General features: G+C 39.9%; 1 protein-coding gene and 1 pseudogene across 2 annotated transcripts in view; one reads left to right on the top strand and one right to left on the bottom strand.

The window, feature by feature from the left end:
* The window catches only part of PLPPR1 (phospholipid phosphatase related 1), a 235,927-nt gene that overhangs the window by 103,379 nt on the left and 109,802 nt on the right, over positions 1–22,746 (bottom strand). For both annotated transcript variants that reach the window (XM_036021978.1, XM_028526465.2), the window contains exon 2: positions 11,117–11,224. In XM_036021978.1, coding sequence (XP_035877871.1) covers positions 11,117–11,179 — 63 coding nt within the window. In that variant the 5' untranslated portion in view covers positions 11,180–11,224. The remainder of the gene's footprint in view (positions 1–11,116; positions 11,225–22,746) is intronic.
* Positions 18,792–19,214, top strand: LOC114508544 (annotated as a pseudogene).

The raw sequence follows: 22,746 nt of genomic DNA, 5'->3' as shown, positions 1-22,746 counted from the left end.
ATAAATTATATTTTTATGTGCTGTGAGATTAGAATGTTTTTGTTTGTTTTTTTTTAGAATAAATAATCATAACTTTGCATTGACTTAGAAATTAGGTTTTATGTAATCTTGGAATTAAGATTCAAGAAAAATAAAAGAGCTTGGCCAGCTTCCCATATCAATGACTACTTACACCAGTTCCCGTTATATTTAAAGGATAGATTTTATGCAAGAAAAATGCATCAGAAAGAATAAATTCACCTGCAGGCTGTGCAAAATAATATACTGCAGCAGGATAAGAGGCTATCTTTTATAGCCCTTGAAAAATGTAATATGTTCAGTCCAGACAGAGTCTATCATTATCTTGCTAGGGTTGTCTAGACTCATGCCCCGTAGGGGGAGTATGTAAAATTCTATGATGATCAGAGTATTGTTGCATCCACTCAACATCATGAAGAATGCTTGGTTTAAGGTGATGAGTTAATTCTCAGGGAAACTAATAGGGAGAACATTACTAGCATGGACACAAAGTGGTCTGGGAAACTATGCAGAGTAGATGGTAGACTGAGGACAGCATTCCAGGGTAGAATCTGGGACGCACCACTTGGGTGTGGCTAGTTCTTGCTAAGGCTGTCATTTTTGGATGGTCTCACCAAGACAGGTATCAGAGTCACAGGGGAACGTTGTTGGTCTCCTAGACTAGTCACTCATGCAGTGCTCAGGGCTCCTTTCAGCTTCCTGCCACTAGGCAAACTGATCTCTGCTTGAATCCTCCAGTGACTGGAAACTCTTCCTATCAGTGCCATTCAAGAAACAAATCATTTAACAAATTAAAAAAAACATATGCAAATATTACTATCAGAACATGATTAAGTAAAATCTGTTATTATCTGCATAATTTAGGACTTAATTTTTAATGGGAAGAGAAAAATCAAGAGGGAAATATCACCTAGATATTTCCCAGGGCGTACCATATTTTGCTGTATATGGTGTGCACCTTTTCCACCAAATTTTTGAGGGAAAAATAAGGATATGCATTGTACATGGGTGCAATGATTACATACCATGGTTATAATAATGGATATAATAATCCTGTGTATAATGCACATAAAAACGTGGGCATGCATTATACATGGCAAAATACAGGTACTTCCCTACCCCCTTAGAAGTTGGGCATGGCTATATTTTGGTTGCTCTAGCTAATGAAATGTGTGTGGGAGGAATCTATATCAACTACAGATGAAGCTTTAGGAGCCTGTGTTGTGAGTTTCCATGTTTGCTTCTCTTTATCAAAGTGAATACAGAAATATGTTGAGATGGACCCTCCGACAAGATGGGTCCCTGGTGATTGTGATGGGCAGAGACCTCCTTCCAACCTACACAGGACTTGCAGTGTCAAAAATCAGTTTGTGTTGTAGTAAGCCATTGAGATTTAGGTACTGTCTGTTATTGTGGCAAAACCTATCCCATGCTGACTGTCAGAATCCATCTTAGCTGAGATTATTTTAAAATACCAATTTATCAGATACAGCCTTGGTCAATATATATATTTGATCCAATCTCCTATATACCTACAGCTTTAGTGGCATGTACGCATGTTCAACCCATGTTCAAATACCTTAATATTAAAAAAAGAAATGTAATCATTCAGCAGTGGGAACTTAACTAAGGCACAAACTGAACTAACACATATTAGAGAACTGTTCAAATCTTAGAAGAGTATGTATACCGAATTCAGCTTACAGTTTATGCCTGGACAGGCAGAGGGGAAAGTGGGATCCTGTAAGGGAGAGTACCTGGGAGCCTCAACTATATCAGTGTTGGGAACTGCCCTGCCTGGTTTCAGAAGCTGTAACCCGCCCATGGCTAAGACTGAGTAAAAAGACCTTTCGACCATAAAGCCACTAAGGAGACAAAGCTTATCCTCTAGCAGGGGCATCACCTCTTCCCCCTTCACTTCACCCTGCTTGGCCCTGGGTGGATGACAGGTTAGCCAATGACAGGTAAGATTCCCCAAGGGAGGAACAACCCAAGACAGGCATGGTCATGATGGGGCCATCAGGAAGGACTTGGGGGGCTATAGAAAAGGGAGTGATGGCCCCTCACCCCTCAGCTTTGACAAAGCCTGAGTCCTCATTATGTCTGCAAGAAGTCTCCTAACCTCTTGGCTGCCTTACCTCCCCCACCTGACTTAAGCCTGAAACAATGCCAGAGGCCAGTGCAGCCAGGGCAGGAATGGGCGGTTCACCGGGGCGATCAGGCCTAAGAAAGAATACATAAAATCCTGTGAAACCTGCTTTGCTAAGAATGTCCTCAATTTTCTAATAAGGGTCCAACCATAAAATGAGTTTGTTTCCCAAAGTTTTATGGCCCTTTAGCTAACTGACCCTGACTCAGAATAAGCCCTCATAGTTCTTTAAATGTTATCTGTTGTTTGATCATTACTGCCTGACAATGATTGATGAGCTTTACCGGTATTCCTGTCCAAACTGAACCCAATAAAAGCCCATTGAGGAACAGGCTCAAGGCCCTTTTCCTTTGAGAGATCAGCCACCTTTCCTCCCCAAGCAGATCATGTCGTGGTAGACTTATTCTCATCCGTGACATGCATGGGGGTTCTGCTGGATAAAGCTCCCCCACATACCAGTTATGTTTTATTACTATTTATTTTAAATCTGAACCAAATAATGTCAAAATTTTAGGATTCTGTATGGCTAGGTTATAAGTACCTGAGTGATTATATTATTTTCTATTATACAGAGTATACTTGAGATCATTTAAAATACGTTTTCAAAAGAATATTATTTAATAATAATTACTGAAGTTAAAGGGGTTTTCTGATTATTATTAGCTAACTTGAATCTCCATCAAATAAAATGTACTATTTCCCAAAAAGTTCCAGATAGTTGAGATTTGCCTGGATTACATGTATGAATGGCCCACGGGCAAAGACAACGGTGTAGGGATCAACTGTGGGAGTGGGGAGTGGGCTGAGCAGAGGAGGGCAAAGGGGGAAAATTGGGACAACTGCAATAGAATAACAATAAAAAAAAACTAAGTCATGAAGAGTGGCAGATTGTAGAAAAGGAAAGTCCTATTTCAACATTATATGTTAAATTTTTTACCTCTGAACATATCAAAAAGGACTTCCTTAATCTGTGTCAGTTCTCCACTGGGAAAGTACACTTCTTCAATGTGTCCGTGAGACCAACCATTAGGCCTACACATGCGCAATGGAAGTAACATAAGATTGGCATTTATGTTAAACTAAAACCCGAACTTTACCACCTACTGGCGTTGTGAGCTTCAGTAAGTACAACTTCTCTGTACCTTGGTTTCTTCATCTCAAATTTGAAAGTGAAGACAAATTCCTACTGCCCAGGGTCAATATTATCCATTGATGTTTTTCAGTATTCCAATTATATACCAGAATGCCATGCACATGTCAAATGTGGTGTATTTAACAGTATAATACCATTATTTGGGGATTTAAAAAAATCTGAAGTCTGAATAACTTACATCTTGAGATGTGTACAAAGAGGTGTACATATCATTACAATGTTGACGAAAGCAAAGGGGCTCTCTTCCTGACCACATCCCTGCCTACTCAAAATCCTTCCCTGACACTTTACAGTGAAGAGCATGACTGTAAATCAGGAAGAGGGTGTGGTAGAATTATAAAAACAAGGGGTTGGAAGGTCCTCAGACCCAACTCCCAGTCCTTCCCTTGGAGTCCAACCACCTGACTTCCTCCAGAGCTGTTTCCTCCTCTCCCAATCCCTTGTTCTCCAGGGCAGATCCTTTTCTTAGTCCTAACTTCTCTTCCCCTTACCCCCACCCACGACAATTTATTTAAACTGGGATCTTGACCCCAAAACATTCAACTGGGACAGGCTCAATGCTGAAGGACAGAGGAGCCCTCACTCAGCTGGCAGAGCATCTGAGGATAAGGATAAAGGGCAATGGCTACCATATCTCATTTAAAAATCAACACTGGCATTTTGATACTATGAAAAATAGGTACCTAAATACTGGTATTGTCCTTTTGCTCCAGTGCTACAAACACTAGTCAAAGTAATGACTAAATAATTAAAAAATGGGAAAATACTTTACAATTTGCATTTGTCATTGCAATTTAGAAGACGCACAAATTTCTCATTGCTTTGTTTGAAATCTTATCCAATAGCACCTCAATATGTATTCTGAAAAGACTGTTCCCCTAAACCTAGCAGTACTGCCTACCTGGGGATTAAATTGTCATTGCCCTTTCTGTCAGGATTTTGGGGTGTGTGTGTGTGTGTCTGTGTGTGTGTGGTTTGTTTCACTTGTTTTTGTTCTTACCTGTTTTCTGTTGGGTAAGAGCTGTTGTTTTAAATTATTTTTGTTAATATTTATTAGACATATGACTTGGCAAGGACTTTCAGGTTCATTAACTTATTTATTTCTCAAAAGTGCCCACCAGAAGGTTGTTTTTATTTCCATTTCACAGATGCAGCAATTGAAGTCCAAAGAAGTTACTGTGCAGCAGCAATAGATGGCAGATTGCAACCCAGGACTTTTAATATCAGGTTACTTTTTTATTCTACACAATTATACATAAAGATAAGATTTTGATGCATTCTCCTAGGCAAAAACAGCTGAGTTTAAAAAAATTAAAGGAGAAAAAGTTCTCAATGTGACTTAAATATAACAGTAACAATCTAAGTCTCAGGAACAAGGCATTCAGAGCTGCTAAATCTAAGCACCTGTAAGTAAGGATCAGAAAGCAGGACCAATACTCATTCTTTTGTATAACCTGAGGCACACAAAATGAGAGAAGCATTGAGGCAGTACTCGGTTTCTAAAAATGATGATGTGGAATTCCTTAACTTATGGCCCCAGAGAAAAACACTCAAAACCATCAGATTCTTGCAGAACTTCATGAGATTTATCTTCAGGCTGGGATTTATAGCAATCACCTGGTAGGTTCGAGCTGAGAAAAATGAGTTGTCAGAAACAGGCAATAAAAATTGCAGGTACAAGCAACCACCAAAATGATAAAACTGTCACATCGGTACACATCAAGAAACAATTGCATTCATTATGTTCAAAGTCCTGGTACTCAATATTGTCTTCCAAGGAAGCTAAGCTCTATTTAAAGTTTTGCTGTTAGCACAGATATATTGAAAAAGACTTGACTGAGTTATTCATATGAGTTTACAGAAAATGCAGTGGAATTGTTGAGAGAAATCTACTGGTATCTGGGAAGATTTTTCAAAGGAATATCTCAGTCCTAAGCATTTTGAAACACCATATCTGCTACTGATTGTGGAGGCCTAAAAGACTGGAAACAGCTCATATTCTTATTTTTAGGGGAAAAGTGATACTTCATCCACCAAATTCAGTGTGTTTTCCCCCATGAAAGTCCTCCTTCTGTGGGTCCTCAAGTAGGAGAGGGCTGCTGAAATGACAGAGAGGAAAGGAGAAAGGAGGGAATCAGGGAGTGGGGACCAGAAATATATGGGCAGACAAAGGCAGAGAGGGAGGGAGGGGAGGTGGAAGGAGGGAAGGAAAAAGAAAGAAGAGGCATGGATGAAAAATTAGCATAGAGAGAACATTTGATTACTTAGATCCCTATTTTTAATATTTAGCTATTTTGTTTTAAGTCCCTTTATCCTCACCAAATGTTAATATTATTGAGTTCAAGGAACAGAACTGAGAAAGTGGATCTCCTCATGTTCATTTAAAAGTTGTTAATTTTCCACTTCTTTTCCTTCTCCTGATTTCTCTAGCTTCTGTCTACTTCAGTATCCGCCACTTTCACTTGCTCTGGTAGAACTCCTATCAGTGAAGAGCTGAAGCTGTTGGTCAGAAATATTGCTGTGGACCTTCTTGGAAGTTTAGTGATTCTGGATTCTCCTCTCCTTAGCGACAGAAATTTCCCATTCTGGTCCTTACCATCATTATTCTCTTGTCAATGGCTTTTTGTTTAAGAGGCTCTGGCTAGCATGACAAGGCACATTTAACGATTAGCTGACACTGGGGGATGTACAAAAGAGGTGTTTTACTGAATGCTATCTACCATTCCAGGGCTTTGTTTCTGGAACCGCCTGCATTGCCTACTACATCATACTTCTAATCCAGTCTGTTGTCCTCTGCTGTTTACTGCCTCCCTTTCAGCCCCTCATCTTCTATAGGTACTCTCTGAAATCTACACATTTTGCTCTCTTCAGTGACATCTTAACTTCTCATTTTGGTCTGTAACATTCAAGGATTTACCCAAGCAGTGCTCTCCTAACTTGTCATCACCATGAGATCTTTCACGCTGCATGCTTCTTTGTCAGACAGCTTCTCTCCAGCACTGTTTTGGACTTTTGGGTAGGTCGCAAGCAGGCTCCTACTTTGTCAGCAACTTTGACCTGAGAAGGCTAGTTGGCATCTAATTCGCCTCACCAGTGCCACAAATAAACATCCCTCAGTCCAAATTCTGTGCTCCTATAGTTAAAATCACCAAGAAAATGCATGTCAGTGCTCCACTGTGGGCCCTCGGTACCTGTCATTCCCACTCTCCAACCCCCACATACATGGCAAGCATGGCCCAACAATCCTAGTTCTATAAAAAACTTGGTGAGATCCAAATTACAGAGCCTATTTGGTATGTAAAGTTTGCAAGAGGGGCAAAACACATAGTGCCTTGGGGGAAAATAGGTAGTAAAAAAATGTGTGTTGAATGAATGAATGCATTCAGAGACAAAAATGGCATGAAAACATTCCGCTGCAGCATCTACAAACAATGGCTACTGTTTTTTCATTGTATTCTTTTTGTTTAATTCACAGGTGAGCCAAGTCAAAAAGGTTATTAAAATAAGAGTAGTAACTGAATAAACTGATGATATAGTGGACCTAGGTGGGAACAGAGAAAGAGGTTCATGTCAATCTCAGGAACAGGATTTGGGCTTTAATGTCCATGGTAATAGGTCATGAGGACTTCAGTTGGAACTGAGACTCCTGTGTAAAAGCCAGAATTTCTGAAAGCTTGCTTTTCATTTCAGAGAAAATGAGTTCTATGGACATCCACCTGCTGGCACAGGAAGACTACATGGAAAGCAAACTATGACTAATCATACTTTGGGAATGTGCATGTTTGGATTCTGGATATAGAAGCCTGAGCCCAAGAGAAACATGCATGTAAAATTTCTTCAAAGACATACTCTTAAAACTTAAGACCCACATGAATCCTACAGAAGAAGCAAGTTCTGCTAAAAATAAGCTGAAGACAAATTACAAAAATGAGCAAGGTAATAATCACCCATGAGCTAGAGACAGCAGACAGAATATTCAGGAGGATTAGAACACCAATAATTTCAGATAACAGCATACTCTGAAAGAACATAAAAGAAAAACCATAAGCATAAAAACAGGTAGATTTTTTTAAAGTACATAGAACTTCTAGAAATTAAAAAAAATAAGATGGCTTAAGAGACACTGAATATAGAAAGAATGAAAAGAAACAATACATCAAATAGATGTTGCAGAAAAAATACAATAAAAAGAATAAAGGAGAGAGAACATTTGAAAAGGAGAGTTTTATAGAATTTGGTACAAACAGGGCTTTTCATACTCGAGATGAAAACAAGTCCCAACAAGTATAAATTCTGAAACTGCAGTGTGTGTGTGTGTGTGTGTGTGTGTGTGTGTGTGTGTGTCAGAGAGAGAGAGACTTAAAAGGAATTGGAAACAAAAAGTATCTTATAGTAATCAGAGAGAAGAGTTTCACAGCAACAATAAAGTCTGGAGGAGTAGAGAGAGGAAAGGGATAACTTGCAAAATTCTTAGGGTGGAAAATAAACTCTTCAATCTAGAATTAAGTGCCAAGCTATTAATATAAAGATAACTTCAGATGAATATTAAGAATGTTTATAACTCGCTAGACCCTTGCTGAAAGAACTACTAAAGGATACATTTTACAAGGAAATTAAACCCTGAAGGAAGGAGAGAATAAAAGGAGCGATGGTGAGTAAAAAAACTAATGAATATGTAAATACAAAAAAAAGCCATGACTGAAAAAAACTTAAATGAAAAATTTAAATAATATATAAAAATCAAGAATGACACCCAGGATCTCAAAGTGACCTAAGAACATCATCAATTGTTTGAGAAGCATAGAGCTAATGATTAAATAGATAAAATATTGAGGTTAAAATTTAATAGTAAGTTCAAAAGAATAGAAATATAATCTAAAATTTAAAACAACAGAAAATTAAAAAGTCATCTAATCTAGCAGGAAGAGAACAGAAAAATAAGTGAAAGTCCACACTTATTTAAAATCAGCAACAAAGAAAGGATGTCTTCTACCCCTGCTTCTATCCAGTATAATACTAGAGGTCTTAACCAAAACAATAAGATAAGAAAAACAAACTAAAGTCATAACAATCAGAAAAGAAGAAACAAACCTGCCACTACCTGCAAATGATGTAACTGTCTGAAAAGGAAATCTAACAAAATTACAGACATACTCACAGAGTTTAACAAAGTTTTTTCAAGAAAATTGATTTAAAAAATCAACATTGTTCCTATAATGCAGCAACAATGCAGCAATTCCACCCTAGGTGTCAGTGCAAGGGAAGCCCTTGCACAAAAATGCACATGAAGACAAAAATAAGAATATTTTCTGCAAAAAGTTTTAAGAGTAAAAAAATAAACTTGTAAAAGTGATAAAATAGGAAAACAAACAAAAAAGAATTAACCAAATTGTCCCTCAGTAGGTATATTCACTCAATAGGAAAAAATGCAACAATTAAAATGAGTAATTGACAATCTGGATAAATCTCAGAAACTTGATTTTGAATGAAAAGGCAAGTTGCAAAAAAAAGAAAGAAAGAAAAGTTTGGTATGGTATCACTTATTTAAAATGTCCCTGAAATATTAATTATGTATATATATACATGTAGAAAAATATGAAAATATACATGATACATGAGATCATGCAGAGGAATGAAGTCTCTAATTTCACATATAGTTACTTCTGGGTCCAAGACAGTAGGACTTTAGCCATAGCTATAACATTTTATTTCTTTGAAAAAAATTTGATGAATATATGGCAAAATTTTAAGATTTGGTTTTGGTAGTTGGGTCAGGGATGTCTGTTGTATTATTTTCTCTGTAAGAATTCTTCCATAATTAAAAATAACAGTGAAAAAATATTTATTGATCAAATTGACATTTTTAACCAAGTTATTTCTGACCAAATTTGCTGATACATTGGTTACATCAGAACACCTGAGATAATGTGGATAAACAATAAATGATAAAATACATGGGAATCATATGAACCACTTTGAGATTCACTCCCTCCTCTCTCAATTTCTACTTTATTCTACTTCCTTTACTTCTTTCTCTGGCTAGTTTGAGAGAAATCACTGATGCATCTTAAATTTCCATGCAAATGATGCATAATACAGCAAGAAAAAGAATAAGCTACATTTTCTCTCCCAGAGTTTTCGACTTATATTTATGTTTGTGTCAGGTAAAGGCACAGAGAAACTGATTTATGTGTCGTGTTGCCTGCTCCTCCAGTGAAGCTCATCATTCAAACATTAGCGGGCTCCAAATCATCAGAGAGATAGCTGCCAGCAATAAATTAAACATCTTACTTTGAGGTTTGGTTCCTGTTTGATTTTTAAGAAAATGTCAAATAAAATCGCTTTTGGGAGGATCAAGTTGACGATGGATGACTTGTACCCCAATTTTCCCCAACTCGCTTTAAAAATTTATTTGTCTTGTGACAAAAGAAAGTTTTAACGTTGAAAACTAATGCTATAGCCTTCTGCTCTTTCCTGCATGAGCAGCAGGAGAAAGGACTCTTTTTCCTCCATTACAACTTCAATATGAACCACAGTAACTAGACCCCACAATACGCAGGATGTAGAGTTATTCTCTGAATGGAGTTACAGGAAGAGTATTAAGAATATGCACTTATGGCAAGAGATGCTTGAGGCTATGTGTGACTTGATTCCTATTAATATCCCACTCTAATTTCCTATTTCCACATTACTCTGGAATACAAACAGGTTCACAAATATCACCAGAAAGTAAATCATCAAGTAATATTTGTTCATCTAAACTACTAAGGGGTGACTATAAGGTGAAACTCAGGGATCAGCCAAAAACATATATTATTGGCCAAAAATCAGAATGCTCAAAATTATCCTACTGACTATATAACCAGCTGAAGTTATTTCAAGAGGTAGAAGATAAAAGTATTTGTTATATTGATTCATATAATGTGTTTAAACAAGTGTAATGAAAATTTACTTCTGGTAATATAAATAGGGGTTTAACCCAGATGTCTGCTTTAACATGGGTATTAAATCAACATCCATGCTCTTGTCACACTCAGCTAAAAAGATCCCACAAGGACCTGCAACAGCTGGCCCTTGGGATGTGCAAACTACCCAGGCAGCTACCCAGAAAGGAAACTGAGACATTTATTTTTCTGCTCTTTACATTGTCATATTTGAAACCTGATCATTAGGATTAAAAACAAACAAGTAAATAGCCCATTAGACGTCCAAACTGTTAAGAAGGCAGAAATATCATTGTCTCTAGAAAACGAACATCTTATCTTGAGATAACCCACAATAGCTTTTTGTTTGCATCATATGATTCCACATTTCTTAAAATTTCCATGTCTTTTTCTCCTGCATAGCAAACACATAGAGAGGGAGATCCAATGGGGAAGGGGTGCAAGAAGTTTAACCAAAAAGATGCCAGAGAAACTGTTTGCTGGTACAAACTTGGAGCGACTCAACAAAGTCACTCATCACCAAAGAAAACTGCACACTATCCAAGCTCCTGCTAAAGAAAAATGCCCACTGGAGATAGTCGGCTTTAAGATTTTGCTTTCTGTATTTGGGCTCCAAGGCAAAAGACCATCAACTGACATCATCTGTAAACTGTCTGGTTCATTGAATTACTGAAACATGATACTGATTTTTTTGAAAACAAATTAACTTAAATACTGCACTAATAATTACATCTGGGCTATCAAAATTTAATTATCAATCACAAGATTAAATAATTTTAATCCAAGTCCTCAGCATAAAAATTGCTACTATTATTCCAATTTATCCATACAGGTAAAAGAAAATACACATACCTCAACAAATATAAAACACGGGATGATGGAATAACTTCGCTGAGTGTTGTTTCCTACAGCCATTTCTTACACCATGTAGCAAGGCTGCACCGTCTGCAACTGTCCAGGCTGAAACGGAAATATGTAGCGTGGTGTAAGACCATATGTCTAGCAGTCCCTTGAGTATTTACATAAAAACAATCAGCAACCCTGTAGATAAGCAAGCTGTATACAAATAATGTAAAATAGTGGTCTACAACACAGTCAAGTCAAATAATCATTCCAGGGAAAAGGAAATGATATACACCAGCCATGAGCAGCCTTAGAGACCAAATGCCCAGATAGGGAGCCCTGTGCACCTAGCTGCAATCAGCAGCATTCTAGGTGCCTGGTGCTTCACCATGCCTCAACCCAGCAGACTGCCCTCGTGCCCTGAAACAGTTGAGGCTGCAGAACATTTGGTAGTGTCCCTTCTGTGTGGATTGCCTCTTTCTGCGCCCCATCCTCCTGGTTTGCAACTTTAGGTCTTATTTGTTTCTGCCCTTGCTGACGTTTGTACGGAGACACTAACCTCTGACTTCCTGTTGTGACCACTCTTTGCCCTGGCTCCCTTCGATACACGGCTAGTAACTGCTTTGGATTAACGCATCACGGATCCCCCTCGCTGGTTCCTTCAGCCCTGTGCCTGTGCGTGCATGCACGTGTGCATGTTCCAAACATAAAACACTGACATAATACATTCGCTTAACTGGCCAGAATGGAGTATCTGTGCAACAGCAGATAATTTTACAGACCTCTGTCCTATTTTGAACTGAAAACATTCTATTAAGAGTTAACTTAATTTTGGATCCTCTTTAAAAAACAAAGCAGCAAAGTTGAAATTTTAGGTTTTTATGAAACTTCCAAGGCCAGATAAAAAGTTTTCTGTTTCATCTCTGATTCTCTACACAGAGCGACACTTACTTAATGTGTGTCAAGTGTCGTTTGTCTCCTACCCCTGGGTCCTTCCCAACAGTTCTTATGGGCTGTGATATAGAGAGTGCCCAAGAATGGCCAACTGTGCTTTTCTTACAGGTCATGAATTCATGTTAATGTTTTCTAATGTGTTTTTCCTTTAACAAAGTCCTTCCTTGCCTTTTCCAGAATGAAACTTGAAAATACATTTCCTTTTCATTTTGACATACTAACTTCGGACATGTTGACTGAAACTTTCTCTGATCAATTTTAACATTATGTGTGACAGAGTCGGCACCAATTACAGGGCTATGCTGAACCCTGTTGAATGTTTTGTTACATCTACCCACAAGATGCCAATAGTAGCAACCCTCTTTGCTCCCAAGTTGTGGCAACTAAAAATGTCCCCAGACACTGCCACCTATCCCCTTTAAGAGAGAAGAGCAACAGGGGTGGATACAGCCCCTAGTGGAGAACCACTAATTTAGGCGGACAGAGAGCTGAGCCCCTAGAACATGAGAAACTTTGAGCTGGTGATGAACTTGCTCCACCGGCGATAAAGGTCACAGTTGAGCCAAACAGGACAAACCTCTTCTGGCTTGGAATTTACAGAGAAAATTATTGAAAATTACTGAGGTGCCTTACTGACATTTGGGGAAGTGAAGGGCATCTCAAGTTCAGAGACCGTTATTTGAGTCATACCAAAGCTCCTGTAAGTGGTTGTTACTACCACTCTGAACTCCAGAGGAAAGCATTATACATTAAGTATACATTAAGTACTATATAGGCCCAGTCCCCAGGGCCCGTGAGCTATTTAGGAGCCCATGAAAATAAAGGAAGTGAACAGAAAGGCACCCAAACGATGCAAAACTAAATGAATAAATATGTAAGTATACACCTAAAGATGACAGATTTTTACAACTCCATTTATTACTAAATTAAGTGTCTCTAACAATTTAACTAACTTGAAAATGACTTGTAGGTAAAATTTTCTTAATTCTAAAAATTCCTTTCCAGGGCAACTAAAATGATTGTAAATTAAATTAGTGCCACAGAAAAAAAAAATAACTTCAAGAAAAAAAGTTTTAAATTTTCATTTTGCCACAAAATAAAAATTTACTATCAGGTTACTCTTTACATGTTTATTATCCTATGAAACAGAGCCTCCAAAAACCAGCTGCAGAAAACAATCTTAAACAACCTTAAAATAGCCCTGGAGGGATTTTGCTTCCAGCCAAGAGGAAATGACTGTGACTGGATTTCACGCCTGACACAACTGAAAAATACAGACAAAATAAATGAGACAATGGTATTCCAGGCATTAAACTTGAGGCAATGAAGGGCAGTGATCCCTAAAGATGGGAACTAAAAGAAGTGAGCCCTGTGATCGCCCTAGTTTACTGCCTGGAGACAGTCTCCAGGCCACACACAGAGGAGGGGGACTCAGAAAGGTGGCTGATAGAACTGGGAATGCCGGGAGGCCAAAGCAACTGGCGCTCACAGAGAACCCAGAGCACCAGAGAACCCTGCACGGAGAGCTGGGCTACTCTGCAGAGGCTCCCCTGGAGCCTTCAGCACAGTACTGACAAGCACGGGAAGAAACTACCTAAGGGCTAGAGAGAATCATCAGGGCTCACACAAGGCCGAGAATACTTTCTGTTCCTACCAACCAAAATGAAAAGACCCAGCTCACCAGACAGACGGTAGAGGAGTTCAATGTGGGTTAATTATTAACTCCAGCATGAAAACAGTTCTCCACGGGGACCACTAGTGGCACTGAGCAGTATTCCTTGCAGCGTATTCTCCTCTTCCCCGACCCCCACCCGCCGTTTAATTTGTCTGATACAGAATACTGAGTATTTACTGAGATTCCGGGCCACTGAGCATTGCACTTTTCCCTGGTGTCAGGAGACTTGGGAAGCAAGAATGTGACAACACAATCCATCCTCAGGCCACGCCAAAGATGCCCTTGACATGAGCTTTACAACATTCGGCATGGTAAAACTTTCTATAAGTTCATTCTTCAGAAGTAGGTGGTGTAAGATTAAAAGGAGATGAGGTCTAGAATGGGGAAAAAATAAAGCTTAATTTCTACGTGACCCAAGTCTTACCTATTTGGAGGTAAGGTGGAGGTGGGGGATTTCAGTAGAAAAGGGAAAATCAAAAGGTAAGAAAAAATGAGTTGCGAGAGTTACATTTTATGTAAAATAAAATATATTAAAAATATGTAATCAGTTATCCATAATCCCCAAATCCATCATTAGCACAGGTGAACCAGACAGTCACTCCTTGGTGACACAGAGCACCCCCCGCCCCCGGCTGCCACACACACACCATTCTGGATCACTTCTATTCAGTACATTATCTCCAAGCAGGATCACGGTTTGCATTTAATTTCTCTGACACTGGAAATCCTTTTTTTTTTTTTTTTTAAGCAACAAAGACATTAAGGGATAGGAACAAATTAAATGGGATTGTAGATGAGTACAAAACAGATTTCATCACGAGATGGCATGGGATTTATGATGGCGCTGCTGAGGCTTTCAAGAGAAATACTTGGCTTTGTTAAGTTTGAGAGATGCTTTTCAAAGCTTGCAAAGAGTGACAGTGTGAAACCCGTGTATGACAGGAGGGTGGCATGGACACTCCCTTTTTTCTCTAATCTGTCCCCTTCCACAGTGTCTCATAGCTAAATCCATGGTCCAGTCCTTGAACTAGCCCACATTAAGGCAGAGAGATATAAAGAGCATAAAACCCACAATCCAGTGAAATACAGAATTGAGTCAAATCCCCACAAAATACACAGGACCCAGGGGTCCTGTGAGGATACCTGGTCCCCCACCTTGCTCGTGAGTGGCTTTTTAGACCCAAATGTCATTGATGATTCCCTCAGGGCTCCCATTGTACACTGTCATTAGCTTTATTTCTACTGCTTAAATCCGATTAATTCCTCTCATAAAACCTCAGTCTCCCTCTGAGCCTGCATTGCTGTCTGGACCTCACTCAGTGAGTAGGGTTCAGCTTTCCCATTTACCGCTGGGAGTCCTTCAAGCATACAGCCTGCCTGGCTCACACTTCTGCCCTGAGCCTGACTGGACAGTCTGCGAGATGGCCGTTTTGCCTCTTGTGACTTGAGTACTACTTGATGTCTGGGTCCCTGCTGCTGGGTCTTTCAGAACTGAGGCAGAATGTCACCTGGCTAATGTCTAAGCTTGCAATAATCTTTGACTTTCCTAAACCTCTCCAGTCCCATTTTATAACAGTCACCACCCCCTGCCCACCCCCAACCTTCCTGTATTTCAGCCACTCACTGAGTTTGTGCAACGTGCCAAGCTCTTCTTCACATCCGGGCCCTCTCATGTATGCCTCCCTGAGTACTCCTCCTGCCTCCATACGTGCCCAGCAAATGTCTGCCCCTCCTCAGTCCTGCAGTTAAAACACCATTTTCGGTGGGAAAGTTTCCTTAACTGCCTGACTGGTTCCTTTCTCTCTTTTATACAACTTCATTCTCCTCCTCCGTAATGTTTACTGTATAATTGTTTAATATCTGTTCCTTTTCTAGAATGGCAGGCAGCTTTGCTCCATGTGGCCAGGGCTGTGTTTATCTTGCTCAGCACTGTACCCCTAGCACCTTGCATAGCACCCAGCACATAGTAGGTGACAGATGCTGGCACTAACAATGAGTTTAATCTGCTTAGCTTCATTGTTTGATATCTCACTTGCCTTGGGTGGGTCAGTCCCTTAGATCTCAGCCCAGTCCTAATCTAGGTCTTGGGTCAGTCCCTTCTGCTTACTCCATCCAGGGCAGACCCACTGTACCTTGGGCCCAAACAACAATGAAAAATAAAGTGTCAGGAAGGCCTGGGAATCAAAATGTAAACCAGAACATATTTCGAAATGTAAAATTGAAAGGCAACATTATTCCACTGAATTCTACCTCTGGGTCTTTTTGATTGTTAAAAATAAAGTTTAGATTGCTGCTTTAAAAGATATGTTCCTTAATTAAATATAACAAAAGCTAAAGTAAAGTGGGGGAAAATATCCAAGTCTTCTTAAAAGTAAGCTTTCTCTGTTAGAGGCTAGTCTTTTCAAAGCAACATGGAGCAGAAAGAGGTCGCTGAACACAAAGGTCAGCAAATGGCCTGATGTTGAGAAGCAAACCGAGAGCATGCTATTGTCTAAATGGCTGATGGGAAGACGTACCTGAGATCACATTATGGGCCACCACCAGGGGAAGTGCTTAATAGAAAATCATATACCTAGACAGGCAAAGCATTGTCCTATTTTTTTTTTTAATTGTTGATATTGGTTACCCCTAATTTTCTACCAGGAAAAAAAAGTCACAGCTGAAAGAAGTAGCAGGGCACAAAGAGCTTTTCTTAATTAAAACATAGTTAATGTTTCCTTCAATAAAATCAAAGGCTAGAAGGAAATGAGGTTTTGGTGCTCAGTTAAACTGAAACCTTGATGCCCTGAAGCAAGAACAACAAGAATAACACACAGGACACAGACGTGCATGCGCACACCCACCCCAGAAGGGTACAGACACCAAGTAAGTTCCAGGGAAAGTTGCACTCAGCTTCAAGTCTGGGCAGAAAATAGGCAGAGAATATGCTGCCATTGCTCTCAACTGAAAAGCAGTGAATGTGATTCTTAAACATTCTTGAGTATTTGCATTCTCTTGCATCTGACTCTGATTATACAATTTCAAATATAATTTCCAAAGTGACTGCAGTTAACAAACTTTACAATGATGGTGTCCCCATGATCTATGTTGTAGCACTGAGTAGATTAAAGGTAAAGGTTTTACTCATTTCCTTTGGCTTGCAGAATGTCAGATGGGTGGTGGTAGGTGATTACTGGATTTAGGGAGACTTATTGGGGACCACTATCATCTAGGTAAGAGATTAGACCCATGCATGAGCTGGCTTCAATCCAGTTTTCATATTTTGGAGAGATAAGTAGAGAGAAGGGATAGATGAGAGCTGCTAATTAAACCTGGCCCTTCTGAAACAACCTGGAAAGGAAATTTATCTTACTAAGGTCAGAGGGGCCAGACTGACTTTTCAGACTTCCTTGTCATTGGTTCTTCTATGTTTCCCTTTGAATCCTCATCTGGTACTCATCTCTGGGGCCACAGTTGTTTCTAATGACCCAAGAGATGGGATCACGAATTAAGTGGAGAGGAAAAAAAAAAACCACACACACACACACACAAAGATCAATTGAGGGTGAGAAATTACTGGAGAAAAGAGAAAACACATCCATAGAGTAGAATTCTAAAGAAAATATACAGGAGGTCCTTTAGCGGGTGGTGGTTCCAGGATATTAGACAGCCTTTTATGGCCTTGCCTGCAGGGATGCATTTCACAAGCTGTTCTGCGCAGTGGGGAGGCTGTGATACTGTCGTTCTGCCAGGCAAGGCTGCATTTTCCAATTTAAAGCTAAGCTGCCCAGGAGCCAAGTTGTTTGTTGAGAAGGGAAGGGAAGGGAAGGGAAGGGAAGGAAAGGGAAGGGAAGAGGAGCCATGAGTTGAGATACCAATCTATCCTCATGTCAACTCTCTGGAACAGAGTAGGTTTGTTTTTGTCATTAGATCCCTGGTCCTTGGACACCCTCAGGAATCCCTGCCAGGAAGTCCCCGTGCCCTCACGACAGGTTAACTAATTAGCTCTGCTGGGTACTCTTGGGGTTTCACAAGAGACAGGAAAAAGAAGTAAGAGAAGTTCCTTTTCTCCATGAGAGGCTTCAGAGAAGCGTTCCGACAACACTTGCGCCAACCAGGCTTTGCCTGCGCGGCTGTGCAATCATGGGAGGATTGCATATACGCTGTGATGGAGGCAAACACAGAGTATAATAATGATAATGGCAATATTGCCCACTTGTCTCTTTGATAAACATGTATTGAGGCCTTACTATTCCATGCCAGGCTTTATACAAAATTATAGCTTTATAGTTTTAGTTTTTTCATTTAACATAGCACTTCTTGAATTAATTTGTACATGATGTGGAGATACACTGACCATTCTCTTTAATATCACAACCTGCTTCCCTCATCTAGCATTCCTGATCTTACTCTACATCTTTCTCTTTTACCTATACCACTTGTGATCCAACATACTTTATAATTCATTATATATTTTATTCTCTCTCTCTAGCTGCCAAAATGTAAGTTTCACAACTCCATGCCTATTTTGTTCACCAACTGTACCCCAAGTGTCTCTTGGAAAGATGACATTAAACAAATAATTACAAGTGAGAGAAAAACAATGTCTCTGTGAGTCCTGTAATGGGGTTAACTTGTAAACACTCTAGGGAGCCAGGAGAGGCTCCTGTTAAGAAGTGATCTGTGGATGCAAAGGACTTAAGAAGGTAGCGGGAACTGGATCACTGACCAAGGGGATAGATGGCACATGGGAAGTAATTGAAATAAGACAAAGCATGGCCATATGGCTGAAACATAAAGAACGCTGGCAATGGGACACGGAACAAGGCTAGAGAAGAAAGGGTGATAGAAGAAAGGGTGGTAGATAAGGCCCAGGTGATACAGGGTCAAGTTGGCCGTGTTAAAAAGTTTGGAATTAGTTCTCTAAGGATACTAGTAAACTACTAAAAGGTTTTAAGAAGAAAACTGCTATGCCCTGATTTGTTTTTGTAAAGGATTGTTCAGGATATAGAGAGTGGCTTGGAACAGTGGGAGAAGAATAAACACGGTCCTTTCTGTCCCTTTCCAGAGTTCAGGATGTCGAAGTGAGGACGTGGTGGGTCCTCGGTGCGAAATTCCAGATTTCCCTGGATCTTCAGATAGGAGCTGTGATCAACCGTGCTGACAACATAGAACCCAAAACTCTGTATATCACGTCTGTGAAGGAGATCAAGGGACAACTGAACAGACTTCCTGCTGCTGGTGTGGGGACATGGTGATGATGGCCACAGTCTAAAAGACACCCCAGAGCTCAGAAAGAAGGTACATCCAGCAGTGGTAATTTAACAGTGAAAGTCATACCAGAGAAAAGATGGTATGCTTCTTTACTTTGATGATAACATGGGTGTCATAGTAAACAATAAAGGCGAGATGACCTGTTTTACCATCTCATGACCAGATGCAAAGGAGTGTGCCAATCTGTAACCCAGGATTGCATCCAACGCTGGCAGCACTGCATGATTCCCCTGTGAATTTGTAAAACACATACACACATGCACACATACATTAAAATTTATATCTACCCTCTACCCCCCAAAAAGAGTGAATATGATGATAAAGTGGTCAGTTGAAGGGTCCTGTGATCATCTAGATAAGAGGAGAGAAGGTGGCTTGGGGTAAGGATAGAGCAACAGAGACAGACAGGTGAGTGGATTCAAGAGATAATTAGAAAAGGCCCTGGCCGGGTAGGTCAGTTGGTTAGAGCATCATCTCTATATACCAAGATTGTGGGTGTGATCCTCGATCAGGGCACACACAAGAATCAAACAATGAATGCAAAAATAAGTGGAACAACAAACCGATGTTTCTCTCTCTCCAAATTTAAAAAAAAAGGAGATAATTAGAAGAGCAAATAAGATTTAGTAGCTGATTAAAGTGGGAGTGGTGGGAATGTTAAAATGACTTTTCTTATTTGTTTAAATCCCTTAGACTAAAACATACAGCTTCTTTGTGTTTGTGTGCCATCTCCAGTAGTGATGAGGTGATAAAAGCATTCTGTTTACTCTGTTAAATCAGTGCAGCCTCCTGTTCAGTCTTTCCTCTTGAATCCCAATTGTGTCCTCTCAGCACCAGCTTCTTCTGGCCCAGAATCCGGCACAGCATGAAACAAACTATTCTTGACAATCAACTCAAGGTATTGTCTTTTCAAATTGTACCATGCTTAAAGAAAAACAAACAAAAAATCAATATACCTTATTGTAAACGTAGCCCCCTGCTAAGTTGAGGTCCCTAAATGCATCTGAATGCCTTTCCTTATTTCCTTTTTGCCTTTGCCCACCACATAGCTTACTAGCTGAGCCATTGATGTGGTGTTTAATCACGGGTAACATGAGGACATCAATGACAGGATGAGGTAAGGCACTCTCTTAGCCTCTTTCCAGTCTATGGTTTCCTGTTTGCACTCTCATTTTATCTTTCAGCCAAACTCCATAGTTTTTGGTTAACTTTCCATGGTTGCATGAGTTATATTTCCTTCTGGATTGTAGACTACATGACTGAGTTGACTTGTAAGTCTTTGCGCCTCTCACAGCATCCAGCACAGTGCTAAATGACAACACTGGTGAATATTTACAATTGTTCCAAGGAGAACGGTGGAAGAAGTGATTAAAGTTTGTCTTAGCTTCAGCACCCTCTCCTTGCTCCTCACCTCTCCAATAATGTCCTTTCTCTCTCTGCTATGCTAGCTTGTAGTCTACAGATTGAAACCTGGCCAGGTTCACCAACAACCTATGCAGCAGTCTGATGTCACAGAATGCCACCAGAATGGCAGGATTTCCTCCCTGGCTCAGCTGCAAACCTCATCACAGCAGTAAATGTCACTCTGCATCTCCATGAAAAAGCCCCAGTTTATGGACTTGGGCACTGGTTTTAGAGTCTGATGGGTGTGGATCTGGACTTAGGTGAGAACAAGTACATAAATTAGATTAAGTCCCTGTGCCTCGCTGTGTTTCTGTCTATTCCTTTGTCTTATTGTTGTTGTACTGGGGTCAGCATTGTAAGGGGTAAATTACAAAATGTGCATAGTGTTTATCATATGCCAGGCAATCTGTAAACTTTTGTTGAATAAAAGTTCTTGTTTTAAAAAATTTACTGATTTTAGAGAGAACGAAGAAGAGTGAGGAGAGAGAGACATCAATTTGTTGTTCCACTTATTTTTGCATTCATTGGTTACTCCCTGTATGTGCCCTAACCGGGGATCGAACCTGAAACCTCAGCATATTGGGAAGACACTCTAACCAACTGAGCTACTCAGCCAGAGCCTGGAAGTTCCTCATGCTCATCACTTGCAGTTCTGTTTCCCACTTTTCCCGTCAATGTCCAGACACCACCAATTAGGGAAGGACTACTGTACAATTCTGCTTAATAAGAAGGGACTGTTTTTAAAAGAACATCAGCAAAACTTATTAAACATCTCCTTATTCACCCAGATAAAAAGATTAATTATTGAACATTGCTAATTCCCAGGACACCTAATTTGTTCACATCAATTTTCAGAAAAGCTTCTGATTTAGATATGAATTAATTTCACAATTTTTTTTCTGTTCACAAGAGAAGCCACAAAGCAATCAAGCAGGTGCAGCCTTACATTTCAGCCAGCAGGGCTTTACAAGGAGGAAATTCACTCTTGAGACTGAAGGAGAAATGTGGATAATAAGATAAGGGGAACAATGAATGAAACAGCACAATAAATAAATAAATAAATAATAAAATGTGGGTTCTGCCTGAAGCTCTTAATTGACCACCTTCCCCACAACACAAACCAAACCCATCTGGGCAATGCAAAAATAAAAATGGCGTGCAGAGCTCAGTGATAGGTCAGTGCCTGCAAAGTGATAGGTCAAGCCCCAAAGATGTTAGAAGCCCCTCCAGGACAAGAATCAAAAGTAACGGTGAGGTTGAAGCTAGAATGCCCTAAACATAAGAATAACTAGGACATCGGATTTCCTTGAGTTTAGCACATCATGCTAAGAGAACTTGGCCACGACAGCTGTAAAAAAGGGAGAGAACGCTGCAGAGATGTATACAAATGCCGTTGGCACAAAACTCACAAGTTCTTCCCTAGGTAAGTAAAGTCAATCACAGAATCATGTGCTTTACTCTTGGGAAGTCGGGTACTTTTGTCACGGATTTGTGGATGAGCCCAAACTGTCTGTAGCCAAAGCATTTTATTTAAGGCCTTCATAGTAACCTAATCTGAGTGTAATTCAAAATCTTGCGTCAGTTTTGTGTTGAGACCAAGGCAAGGCAGGGGCTATTCCTGCTGTTCGGGGTGAAGATAAAACACTGTGAGGCCGTGTTTAATCATGCAGACACACCTGGTTGAAAAGTGACAGGTGCAGCAGCAGAAAGATTGTTTCCTGGAGACCCAGGACCCTGGGGTACAATATGCACTAACTCATTACCTCTTTGTGACAGACAATTCTGGATATTCTTTTATCCTCACTTTATAGTTGTGGATGCTGAGGCTCAGGTTAAGTAACTTACCACAGGTGGTACCAGGCTAAAAGTATTAAAGCTCAAACATGAACTAGGCCCCCTGGGCTCCAAACTCCACTGAGTACCACTCCACCATGCTAGCTCCTCACTCTACATGATGCTGACCCAGGATCGCCAAGCTATTGATATGTGGGGATAAGAAATAGAAAAATATTTTCCCTGAGTGAATACTATGAATCAAATACCCACAATAATGGAGTCTCGGGGCAGGAAACTACCCCATGTGTCACCTAGTCCAAGGCCTCATCCTCTAGTTAGAGTTTCAGAAAAGAACTTTTACACAGTTTGAAATAAAGTAATAACTTTCTAGAAACACAAAAGATCTTCGGGCTTGGGGAAATACCCTTACAAGGCACTATTTTCTCCTCCTTTTAATAAATAAATACATATTTTGAATGCCTGCCATGTGCTAGGCAGGGCTAGGTCCTCCAGTTGCTTTAAGAATCCCCATAATAATCGTATAAGGCAGGAACTACCATTCACGTCCCCATGTTCC

The sequence above is a fragment of the Phyllostomus discolor genome, chromosome 3, assembly GCF_004126475.2.
Source record: "Phyllostomus discolor isolate MPI-MPIP mPhyDis1 chromosome 3, mPhyDis1.pri.v3, whole genome shotgun sequence".
NCBI classification, from domain to species: Eukaryota; Metazoa; Chordata; class Mammalia; order Chiroptera; family Phyllostomidae; genus Phyllostomus; species Phyllostomus discolor.
The sequence above is the reverse complement of the archived record's forward strand: the minus strand, read 5'-3'. Positions and strand labels throughout refer to the sequence as shown.